The sequence below is a fragment of the Trachymyrmex septentrionalis genome, unplaced genomic scaffold (genome assembly GCF_001594115.1).
Source record: "Trachymyrmex septentrionalis isolate Tsep2-gDNA-1 unplaced genomic scaffold, Tsep1.0 scaffold8, whole genome shotgun sequence".
NCBI lineage: Eukaryota > Metazoa > Arthropoda > Insecta > Hymenoptera > Formicidae > Trachymyrmex > Trachymyrmex septentrionalis.
In genome coordinates this window covers 1,131,010-1,144,143 of record NW_017305987.1, presented here as the reverse complement: position 1 = coordinate 1,144,143, position 13,134 = coordinate 1,131,010, and the positions used below count along the sequence as shown (strand labels likewise).

General features: G+C 38.7%; 2 protein-coding genes across 2 annotated transcripts in view; one reads left to right on the top strand and one right to left on the bottom strand.

Annotated features, from left to right (window-relative positions):
• The window catches only part of LOC108754500 (RING finger protein 17), a 212,588-nt gene that overhangs the window by 107,385 nt on the left and 92,069 nt on the right, over positions 1-13,134 (top strand). The gene's annotated exons all lie outside the window — the stretch shown is intronic.
• Positions 10,803-13,134, bottom strand: part of LOC108754503 — an 83,606-nt gene continuing 81,274 nt past the window's right edge. Inside the window, exon 3 of the mRNA XM_018496848.1 lies at positions 10,803-11,170. Coding sequence (XP_018352350.1) covers positions 10,824-11,170 — 347 coding nt within the window. The 3' untranslated portion in view covers positions 10,803-10,823. The remainder of the gene's footprint in view (positions 11,171-13,134) is intronic.

The following is a 13,134-nucleotide window of genomic DNA, read 5'->3' as shown; positions in this document are numbered from 1 at the left end:
CCCCCATCATCTCACTCTGGTTCTGGGGAAACCAATGGCGGTTTCTGTGTTTTCGTCCATCTCTCCGCGTGTATCACGTCCGTTTTTGCGGACGCGAAATCACGTCGATCATCCCGTCGCAAGGTCTTCCCACTTGCGCGCATGGAATACTCGTCAGGAATTCGTGAAATTTGCTTTAATTGCACGACGCATCGCGTTCTTCTCCCCTCGCCGTTTTCTTATCGCGTTCGTACCTCCGCTGCGTTCGCCTGTATTATAATTATTTTGCGGCGTTCGTTCGCTCCTCAGGCTGATCCGACTTTTCCGCGTTCTGCGTGACTGCTGGGATTTTGCATGATATTTAACAATTTTATAAAGACGATCTTCTCTTGAATAATATTTTCTAATATATTTATTCTTCTATAATTCTATATTTATAATTCTATAATTTATTCTTTCCATAATATTTTCTAATACATTTTATAATCTAATGTATTTTTCTAATTTGAGCACCTCGAATAATATTGTTCTCCCTTCTGTTTCAGGTAAGAAACAATTTTCTAAACCGGTCTTCGTTCGGTGAGTGAGCCTTCCAATTTCTATTGCTTATGGAAAGAACAATTTTGTTAAAGCGTCTAAAACTTTAACTAGATACAGAACAAAATTTTGCTAAATAATTGAAATTGCTGAACAATTATGTAGGACGCTCAAATTGGTTGCTGGAATGCCAAAGCTTTCCGCAGCATTGCTTATTGTTATTTACTGACGTACTGAATCATTATTTTAGAGGCTTAATCAAATTATTTTCAGAACCCGTATCTAGTTAAACTTTGGAATATTTTCAGCGAAGTTATTCTTCCCATGTGCGCATGTTTTTCAATTTATTATCGCGTTGTTACATGAAAAAAGAAATGCAATTGGATTTTTAATTTATTCGGACGAATCTATATACGTTAATCGATCACGACATAAATATCATTTGCTTGTTATCCTCGTAAGCCTGGTGTGTTAACATCATGTTGCATCAGGTTCCACACGTAACATACGTGATCGAACAATTGTCAGTTTAATCCTTCGTGACGAGCGAAAGCGTTGCTGCATCCGGCGTAAATATCGTATATATTCGAAATACTCTATCATTGTAGAAGAGCCCCTGAAAATCCATACTGTTATCCATATCGGGGGAAAGCGGTTGTTCTCTGCACTTGATCGGAAAGTACTTATACACGCATTTCTGCTTCTCCGCACATCGTAACGATAAAGAACCAGTTTACAACTGCATAGGTCGAAATATTATCCGGAATTTATTGCTTTAGAAAATGGGAAGAACAGCGTTAAGATAATTTTCATTCTTCTTTCTACGAAGAACGTTAGAAATTGTCTTGGACGCGTTGCTCTGTAATCGTATTAATTTATTTATTATCCATGTGTGCTACGAGCCCTAGACGTACGCCTTGCTTTGCCTGAGCACAAGATCGGTATCGTATCTCGTGGCAAGAATTTATTAGATAGCGAGCAGCCGGGGAAACGTTCTATTAATAACGCGAGGTGGATCACGTATCGTTCGACTGTAGATCCAGAGCTCGAAGAACTCTTTGACGTTGCTTATCGGTGATGCTGGCGAGTAGGCTTCGGGGCAAGTAATCGGTGATACAAAATGGAAAACGCAGATAATTTAAGCGTGGAGCGCCCTCCGTTCGGCCGATCGAGATGGCGAGGGGATGAACGGAGAGAGAAAGAGAGAGAGAGAGAGAGAGAGAGAGAGGGAGAGAGGGAGAGGGTGGAATAATCTAAAACGTTATTTTATTCGTTGCCATGGCGCAGTCGATGCACAAAGTTTTCATAAACGTTGCTCGTGGGCACGTTGAACGTGCGCATCTCTATTTCCTCTCCTCTCCACCGCCACCCCCACCCCCTCTCATCGCCCCTCTCTTTCTTTTCCTCTGACCTCGCAAGAGAGCTCTTCCGTTTCCTCTCTCGCTCGCAGTATGCGGCAGACAACGGTTAATCAATGGGCTTCAAGCGCAGGCTCGCATCCCGGGATCTTTCCTGATGGACAGCGGCAACAGCGGCAACAACACGCGCCCACCCCCCCCCCATGGGAGGGAGGGTGCGTGGTGAGGGTAAAAAGGAGCGAGACAGGAAAAGAGCGAAACAAAAGGGAGGAGAGAGGAAGCGTATCGGGAATTAGATGAAGAGAGGGTGGGAGGGATGAAACGAGGATAGAGAAGCGAGCGAGTAAACGAGAGCGCCGCGGGCGCGTAAAACTAGCGAACAATTTAAACTCCCCTTTCAAGTCGCGGCTTTGTTTATACGAACGAAAATAATTCGTCCGCGTGTCTGTCTCTACGTCCGACGTGAGCGCGAAAAACAACCGGGATATATGTACATGGTTGCACGTTGCGCGAACTCGCGGATGCGTAACTGCGCGAGCTTTGCCTATCAATCGGCGTTGCCAGAGAATCGATCTGTGCGCCAGAATTGAATCTTCGGAAAATTAACTCGAACGTTACGTGAAAATTTATTTTTATCGATCTCTGTGGTGCAATCTAGAAATCCTTCAGTCGGAGTTCAGTCACTACAATCTGACATTTTTTTAAATTAAAATTATGTCAGAAAAAATATGTTTTATTTCGCTCTAATACGATTTGACGAAATATGTCTGATCAATTATAAGGTGCTGCCTATTTAATAACACAAGTCGAGACGAGCATTCTACGCGCGAAGGATAGTTTTTCTGAAATATCTAAAAATTTAATTACAGATCCCAAGATAATTTTGTTGGATCATTAACTATGTAAGACGTTTAAACTGGTTGTTAGAATGTCAAAACTTTTTACAGCACTAGTCATCATGCTTGAGTTTTCTGTAATTATTTTGATGGTCCGAAATTCTTTTCGGAGCTGTTTATCTAAATTTTTAGATGTTTTAGCGAAATCGTTCTCTGTGCACGAAGAAAATGATTTTCCTTTTCTAAAAAATCTACAAATTTAACTAGAGATACAGATCTGAAAATAATTTTGTTAGACCATCAAAATTTTTAGGTGATACAAAATTGATTGCTAAAATGTCAAAATTCTTTCTAGCTAAATTTTTAGACTTTGTAGCAGAAGTTCTTTCTGTACGTGTATTTTTTTCTAGGCGTTCAGTGAATAACAAGGATAGAACGATAATTGTGTGATCACGAAATGGAAAGCACCCATAAATACTATTTCTCGTGGCATAGATTCTGATTAAAAGGTTGCAATTAAAGTAATAATAGAATCGTTCGAGGAGTGCTATACATCCGTTAGAAAACCGCGATTAGTCCACAGGATGATTTTGCGAGGCACACACTCTAAATTTCTTACAGTGAAATCTCACTCTAAGAAAGTAAAAATACAACTGCTCTTTAAAAAAAAGTGAAAATATTTCACTTCTTGAAAAAGAGTGACAATTTTCACTTTTTTTTTAGAGCGAATTTTTATTTCAAAGGAACGAAGTCATTTTTTTTCGAGTGAGATTTTACTCCTTTGAAGTGAAAATTGTTACTCTACAAAGAGTGAAAACCGTCACTCTTTCACAAGAAGTGAAATATTTTTTTTTTTTTTTTTTTTTTTCAAAGGTGGTTGCATTTTTATTCTCTTAGAGTGAGATGTCACTGCAAAAAATTTAGAGTGCAGTATCAGAAAATTACGCTATCGATAAGTTGATCATTTCGCGACTCTTAAAAGGCTCACTTACGATGTCGATAATAGCGCAGGTGAAAGATACAGCAATAAAAGCAATGCCGGCGTCGCACGTCGAACGCAACGCCGCAAACTAACGTTAACTTTGAGGAGAGCAATCGGTAAGGAAGCCAAAGCGAACGGGGAAAGGTTCTCTTCTCCGTGAAATTAGTCTCAAATCGCGCGGCCTGCCGGTCTCACTGTCAAGTAAGAGAATTACTTTCGAACTTGCAGACCGATAAAACAGGCCCTCTCTCATTCGCTATCGCGCGACTCGATTCTACTCGGCTCGACTTGGCACGACGGACCTAAAAACTTTCTGCACTCGTAAATGAGAGCCACCTGGACCGCGCTCAGTTTTATGGTCCATTTGCATCCGGCTTTAAAAGTGCCGTCAAAAGAATCTTGTAATTAAAAGCACGACTATGGCGGCGCATCTTCGCGAATATCAACCCAGTCGTCGTTTTTCGGCAGCGTCACAGAATTCCCTCCGCCCGTCTCTTTTGTTGTGGCAGATAACGGGATCCTTCTCGATCTCGATGAAAATCGTTAACTTCGTTCGTTGAAGCAATTGCCAATTAGCCGTTTTTTTTTTTTTTTTTTTCCGATTATCGAAACATCGCGCTTGTGACAGCATTCATATTATTTTCGCAACGTCGAATACGCGTCGATATCGCTCTATCGATACGCCATTTTTTTTTTTCCGACGATACGGAAAAGATTTCAAATCGAGCGTGTAGCGCGTTTCCGGACACGTCGAACGGCCGCTAGAACGGGTTTGCCCGCAAAATTGGACGAATCGTTGGGAGAGGCTGAGAGGAACGGACAAACGAATGGGCGACATTGCACACACGTACACTGCATTCGCACGAAATAGGGGTACGAAGAAAAATGCAAGGAGAGGGGCGGGAGAGGGGACGGAACTCCCCAACGAGATTGGATCCCTGAAAGTGGTTCGTGCTGGCTCCATCTGATTACCAGTTTCGCTGATGGATTCTTAGACCCCTTCTGAGAGAGCTGTGCCGCTTGGTCTTCGTCATCGTTCTCTCGCTTTTGCCGATTTGCAATTGTCCACCCTCCTTGAAAACCGCTCTAAGTGTTTCGGCCCAATACCGGCCGATCGCGCTTTATTTTCGGTTCCTTTTTTTTTTTTTTTTTTTTTTTAAACAAATCCTACCTTTCGCCGAGAGTTACACGTGATAGTGCACAAAGCACAAAGACATTACATCGGATTGTATAGTCGAAACACGGAATATCGGTACGGATTGAACTATGAAAGCTATCCGAAATGCAGAACAATTTTCGACTAAGTTCGCGAGTGAATTTTCTATAACGTTGAAAAATATTGGTTTAGGAAAACACCTACGAGAAATATTTTTTGGTATCGACGACAAACTTACATTAGTTGGAAACTCAACGGTCGCGGTGTAATGATTGCGTAATTGCGAGGATGTCTGTAGATCAACACGACGAGCGCGAGCCATGCAATTCGAAGCAAATCTGATAACTGTTAAGAAGAGAGGAAGAGAGAGGGAAAATGAAATTAAAACTGAAACCGGAGACAAACCTCAAAATGTACTATCGCGCCACACTAACTCAGCTTACGGAGGAAAAAAATTTTGATACGCTGGCAAAACCAATTATTTTATGGGAATGCAGCTTGCGGTTTATTTAACGCAACGTGGCTACCTGATATTTTATATAAAACTGTCCACCGACTGTGTGTGGAGGGTTGAATCAGTTGCGGTCGCAGTGACCGCACTTTAGCCACCGACATTTCATCAACAACGTTCGCGACTTTTTTTCAACTCTCATGTTACGCAAAGGATGCTCCCGGCATTCGTTTGACCATTGATAATCTATCGCGTCACGTTACGCGGCAGAATATGCGATTTCTTCCTTTCCCTCATAAACTGAATTTGAATACACGTGGAAACAGTAACGATTATTATTCCAGCAGAAGCGCATATCCATTTTTTATACAGAAAGAACGATTCTGCTGAAGTATCTAAAAATTTAAGTAGATACAGATCTGAAAATATCACTTTGTATAATATAACTATTAAAATAATCTGAGAGGGGGTGAAAAAGCCAATGTAAGCCGTCACTGGATGCTCGTGTGTGGCTCCTTTCTTTATTAGTAGTTCAATTCAGACGTTTTGATCCTCGATTTCGATCCTCTTCAATGTATAGATAAAAGTCAATATAAAATTGGAAAGAAAATTTATATTGGCTTTTTCATTTCCTCTCAGATTTATTCTTTGGAGCCTTCACATTATTTACTTTATTATTAAAATAATTATGTGAAAAGGTGTAACGAGAGCTTAAATATAACACGAACAGTACTGCAAAAAGCAGGGTTGCCACAGACCTGGAAAACCGGGGAAAAGTTAGGGGAAAATGTAAAAAAGTCTGAAATTTTGAAATTTGCTCACAATTTCTTTAAACTACTCCTATTCCAGATAATTGTTATAATTTTTTAATATTATATCTGACGTTTATAGTGAAATACGTTCAAAACTCGCACACTTTAAACGATTTTAATAAAATAATTAAAATTTATGTTTTATGCAGTATTTTTATTTGATCGCCCTTTTTCGTAATTGCATTTTTTTCCCAATACTAATTTATTTTTTGTTGGCTTGAATTTGTACCAAAAATTTTAGTACGCTACTAACCTTTTTTGCATTGTTTTTAATAATATATATAGGCTAGCTTTCCTACAATTCTTGACTTTAAATGTGTTGAAATTTACGTATTTTATATTAGAAAATTTTGCATTTTTATCTGGAAAAGCTGGAAAAGTCAGGGAATTTTAAAATTTATTTCCTACGACAACTCTGAAAAAGTTTTAACATTTTAGCAATCAACTTGTTCCTATATTTTGACAGCCCAACAAAATTACTTTTAAATCTGTATTTAGTTAAATTTTCAGTAAATTGTTCTCCCCATGGTATAAGAATATAAGGTGTTCTATTCCCAAGGATGCATAGTCGTCTTGAACATGGCAACTGCTCTTTGACCAGTCAAAACATTACTCCAAATTGTAAAAAGGTATATACTTGCTATCATGTGCATTCAACTAACAATTTGATTGGTTGTTTTAATTTAATCTGCCGCCATAATGCGCAGTGGAATACTTCATATTCTTGCAGCATGATTCTTTCCGTGTAGAAGATCGTTCCTCCGAGATTTTCTACATTTTTGCGTTAAAAATAAAATAACCCAACATATTTTTGCATCGGAAATAAAGTGATTTATTAGACGAGTATTGAAGTATCAATATTTTATTTCCTTTTAAAATACACTTTTCAATAACAAATCCAAGGAAATCCTGGAAATTCCAAGAGTGGATCGACTTAATCTTGCACGAAGTTAGATTATCATCACGTATTTCCTCTTTATTTTCGTAATATCGTTTGATTGACGCTTAAATTGAGTTAAACATGAATTGGAAGTGCCTATATGATTGCGATAAAAGGCGATTAAAGATGCCGCTGTCAATTAACGAATGAAAGCTTAATCGCACTATGTATAAACCGCGAACGGAAGGAATTACTGGAGATTTCTTCCCTGTGGCGTATAATCAAATTAAACGTGACTCTTCGGTTTAAATCCCGTCACTCATTTAAAAAGTAATCTTTAGTTTTACTGAAGATTGTCTCCGTTAACCGTTCTTCATTAGCAAATTGGCCAGCAGAGGTCGGCATCCCTCATTAAAGATACACCGTGCGGCGTATACCGAAAAGTTCTCGAACTAATTTGCCGTAACTCCCTCTCGCAAAAGGCTCTCTCCTTCCTTTATATTAAATAAAAATTTCACTAATGGCATTCTTGTACAGCGTCCAATTTGCGAAGATTACATTCCTCGCCAAAGGATCGAAGGAGGCTAACTATCAATAAGCTCGGAGGGACACTTCCTTTAATCGCGCGTCTTCATTTCCAATTATTACTTTTATCGGAATTCTGATCTCGAGACGTTGGATTCACTGTTATTCTACGTCGCGTACTACCAACGCTCCTTTATCTATATTAACACGAGGCCGCCTACAATCGGCGCACAATGGCTTAAGCACATCTCTATTATGAGAGATAGATTCTATCTCTATTATGTACAAGGCGCAAAGGACGTTAGGTATAAAGGCACATGTTCATTCCTGCTGCAGAATTCGCTGGCAAACGTTCCGAATGACGTTACACAAGATCGCAGACGCGTGCTTCGCTCACAGTTCGCCGACAAGTTGTTAACAAACAACTAATTAACGTTATGAGCTCGAGACGAGGAGAGCCTCGGGTGCGATCGTTAGTGCATCTACTGTTTCGTCCGATGAAAAATCGCGGCCCGCGGATCTTGATTTAGGGGGATCGATCGATCGTCCCGTCGTTGTTTGTACTCCCCCTCCCCCCCTCCACCATTTATTCGCATGGTGAGAATTCGTTCGATTTTCCAGCGCTTTTCCGCGCGGGCCGCAACAATATCGCGCATCTCGTACGATGCGCCATTACTAATTGCCGGCAAGCCTGCCGTTGTCATGTGTGCGTATTTGCGTGCACTTCACTCGGCGGCATCACAATCGGCGGGCGTGCACAATCGTATTATCGACTATTGATTTCGGAAGGCATCGACTTGTACCGCTCGTCAATGCCGTCCACGCGCGAAACGTATCGATTCCTTCCTTCGGTACAGCTCGGCGCAAAGCGAACAGCGACACGCATCATCGCGAAAATTCGATCATTCTTCGTCCGTTTGAATAATTACTCGGATTATACATGATCGTTTTCTCAGATTTCTCTTAATATTAAGTATCTTATTGCGTTCTTTACGTTTGAGCTGTTGGGTGAAACAGCAATAAATTGTGTGACTAAGAAATGATTTTGCGCGCTAAAATATCGAAAGATTTAGCTAAATAGATTTGAAAGTAATTTGACTTTGGACCATCAAAATAATTATACAGAAACGACGATGCGAAAAGTTTTAACACTCTAGCAACCAGTTGGAACGTTCTGCGTAATTATTTTGATGGTCTTAGATAAAACTATTTCCAGATCTATATCTAAATTTTTAGACACTTTAGCCAAATCGTTTTTTTTTTTTTTTTCGTGTAGTAAATAGCTTTTTTAATCCATTTACAGTAAAATCTCACTTTCTCTTTTTTTATGTTACGTTGCAATAATTGTACTCAGGGAATATAATAATGTACAAATATAATTTTTTCTCTTCTGCAGACACAATCTATATTATGTTTCGTCCAACGACTCTTAGAATAATATTAACAAACTAACAGTATTCTCAATCATCTAGTCTTTTATGTGTTTACAATTTGTATTATGTTTACAATAACGCATTAACAATATTTTGGCGATACTGGACTATTTATGCAGGCATATTTAATATATTCAAAGACTTGCTTCTCGGCGGAGATCTCGACAAGAAAATAATTAAAGCGCAGTTGAATTTTTTGCACTGCTCTCGTAGTCTTTGTTCAATACGGAAAAAAAAAAAACAGTTTTACTGAAGTATCTAAAATTCAGCTAGATATAGGTTTGAAAATAATTTCGTTGGACCATCAAAAATAATAGACTTTAACGCTTTAAACATTGACGATAATGCTGCAAAAAATATTAACATTCTAATAATCAGTTTAACCATCCAACGGCAACTTTAACTGTTCGGTCAGCAAAGGATCTTTAAGAAGCAGAGCAAATTTTTTATTGTTTCGAATTATATCATACAGAATTAGATTATATAAAAATCCCCAAAATTTTGATATACTCGTCAAAGTTTTAACAATCATCATAAAAATCGGATGATATTTTATACATACTTATTTTCACAACTTTATCTACCAAAATTCACAATCGAAATATCAATAGCCTTTAAAAGCTCCAATTATTGGAGTGTAAAGTGTTCTATATAATTATTTTGATAGTCCAAAACAGAATTATATTCAAAGCTGTATGTAGCTAAATTTTTAGATACTTTATCAAAACCGTTATTTCCGTGCAGATTGACAAATTCAGCTTACAAAACGTCACTACTCAATGACAACCGCAATGTCCATCAAATAGATTATAGTGCGATCGAAGCGTCGTCCACTGGAGTCGTGTTTGAGTTTGATAATCTATCATGAAGCACTTGGTTGATTTTCCTAGGTGTGTTAGTGACACATTGCCCGTGATAGTTCTCTATGATGGTACTTCCATCGTCTAACGATCAACTTACAAGGCTTCTTATCCATTGACGAGACGGGTGATAGAAAGAAAGAGGAGATGGAGAGAGAGAGAGAGAGAGAGAAGGATGCCTGTCGACAAGAGACGTTCATAAAGCACCGATCGAAAGAAGAGACTGAGGAAGACGCTTTGGCTTTCTCGCAATCTAGAGCAGGATCTCATCAACGATTAAGAATCACATCGAAGGTGCAGGACGCTTTTCTGCGTCAGGCAATTCCTCCCATCAGAAGGGAGGGCTGATCACATCACAGACGGAAGTCGCTCCACCTCCGGTTTCTCTTTTATCGATGCAGCGGTGCTCATCACGAACGTATCCATTCCTTCATTTCCTCCCGTTCTGGAATGGGGGAAATGTTCTTTACCTTCGACGAAGATCGTTTCGATATTCATTGGCCGAAGATTTATCCATCGGTAATTTCCCCAGAATCGCTCGTCGCGCGATTCAGCGGCTCGAGTGTGCTGTCGTCGATGGCGGCCCCCCCGCGATTCTCTTTCGCGACGACCTTTCGCAGAATTCACGATTGTCACGAATAATCGCGCCGTCGTGTTCTCGCGATCGTCAGATGCTCTCCTCGTTTCCTTTGAAAGTTCCGCAATCGTGAACGGGGCTCGGGGCATCCCACGCTAGCTTCTATTGATCGATATGATGGAATAGTTAAGTGACTGCGATTGCTTTCGCATGTCGGAAAAAGATACGAAGATCCGAGTCACAGATTTATTAAGGAGAGAAAATAATTGTCTGCGCGTATCCGGAGATATGTTTTCGTAGACGACGGTAATCTCGCGCAGCGTTTCTACGATTCCTCTGTATTGCGAGGAAAACACTTTCCTTCTAGGGCAGTGATCGTGTTTTCCCCTCTTTCTTTCTTTCCGAGACGCGTATCGCGTGCCGTTCGTCCGCTTTCTTCATTTCCTACGCACGAATATATTCTCTAGGAGCTCCTTCGTGATCAGTCGATGAGGTCTCGTCGGGCTCTCGGTGGGCGTACCGTAAAGTCGACTGTTGATGGCGTAGAGCTTCGGGCTGAGCTCGCACCTTACGTTGAACCACCAGTCGCAGACGAAGACCGCCTGGCTGAATTGCGTGCCGTTCGGACAGAGAAACGTTGCTTGTCGACCGTCTATGTCGCAATAATGCCATGCTTGGCATCTCGTCTCCACGTCGGCGAAGAAGCCGGGGAAAGACTGGTCGTCGCAGTAGAAATTCGTGTAAGGTACCTTTCCCAGCACTGGATAATCCGTGCCTGGTCGACCTGCAATTGCAATGAATGCCGTAAGTTCTTCTACTTCTAATGTGATTGATCCAAGTACTTTAAAAGTGGTTTAGCAACTATTAAATTGACAGAACTAAAATATATGTGTATGTATATATATATATATATTGTTTTTTTTTTAATATTAATGATATTTACTGAATTGAAATAATAATCAATATTTTAACCGTGCAGTTTTTGAGTGTGTTTTATCGTTCTCCTTGATATCATGTTTAATTGTACATTCGAGATTCTAAATAATTTACAGATTATTCCGGCTGTAATTTCAGCACTCACGGATTCCCTTTGTGTGAACTCGCAAGCGCATATAAAGCGCCAAGCGATCTAGATGAGTTAGCTACTTGAATGAATGCAAAATTAAACGAGTGCAACCACAATCTTCTTTGCCTTTTCTTTCTGTTTCCGTTTTCATTTTTTTGCGTTTGCAACCGCAACAGCATTCGAATCTCATCGGAAAATCACAATTTCTCGTATAGCTTTATCAGACAATGGTGCGATCGGAAACTAAGACGGAATATTTATTTAAATAAAATGTTGAAAGATAAAAGAAAAAGCAAATTAAAATGTAAAAATGTATAGGTTTTTTTTTAATATCTCGTATTTATATAATTTTATGCTTGTATTAAAAAATTGCACTTGAAATAATTTTTATCTATACACGGAAAGAATTATTTCGCTGAAATATCTAGAAATTTAATTGGATATAGATTTGAAAATAATTCCGTTGAATCATTAAAATAAAATTATGGAGGCTCAAACTAGTTGCTAAAATATCGAAATTTTCTGTAATTTTATTCATCTTGCTCGAGTTTTTTACATAATTATTTTGATGGTTCGACAAAATTATTTTCAGATTTGTATCTATGTAAATTTTAGATATTCTAGTAAAATCATTCTTTTCATATAAATTTAGTTTTATGAATGATACTTCACGCTGGATGTGAAGATAAAAAATTACATTTTTCTAACTTTGTTAAAATTCTCTACATATTCGGAATTCTTTCCCAAAATCAAAACCGAAATATCTTCAATGTAATATCATCAAACATAAGTAAATAATCTAAGATTACGAAGAAAATGATGTCTCGACTAAAGGAAATGGAATAAAGGATAAACAACTTGAAGCTATTCGCGTTGTGGTTGGAACTCCGTGGTTCGAAGGTACCGTTCGAGAAAGTAGTTCGAGAAAGTACACTGTTAACTTTATAATGTCTAATTATATCTAATTTGAGTTATTATTAATTATTTCTATAAGTTGCCACTGCTGAATATGTCATTACTTTAGCTAAACCAATGGAATTAAATAATTTAACTCAAGAGAATGTATTAAATTTGATTCAAATTTAGTTTATTATTTACTGAATGCATATGTTAATATTAGAGATGTGTGAGATCTCGAAAATTCTCGAAATCTTGATGCTTGGGACGAAAATATTCTGATTTCCTAAGAATCTTCGAGATATCTGGTACTGTACAGAAATTTTTAATATTGTTTTTCCATCACAATCTATACTATTAATATTTCTAGTACTGGATTTTCTCCAAAAATATCCTATATTTTTACTTTTCTGTCTTTATTTATGGTACACTGAAAGAAAAGATTGGCTGCTGCAGCAAATTAAATGGTTAAATATGGCATAACATTTTTAATTGGTTGCAACAGCCAATTTTTGATTGCTGCAACTAATTAAAAATGCTATGCCATATTTTACCATCTAATTTTCTGCAGCAGCCAATCTCTTCTTTCGGTAAAAGAGACATTTTCAGAAATCCCAAACATTCTCGGGTAACCAGAACACTTTCGGGAATCCCGAACATTCTCGGGAATCTCGAAAGTTTCAAAATCCCGTCCCGATCCCGAAAAACATTCCCATTCCCGACCCGATTCTTGCACACCTCTAGTTAATACGGACGTCGTTTACTTCGAAAGTCCAATCCGATCT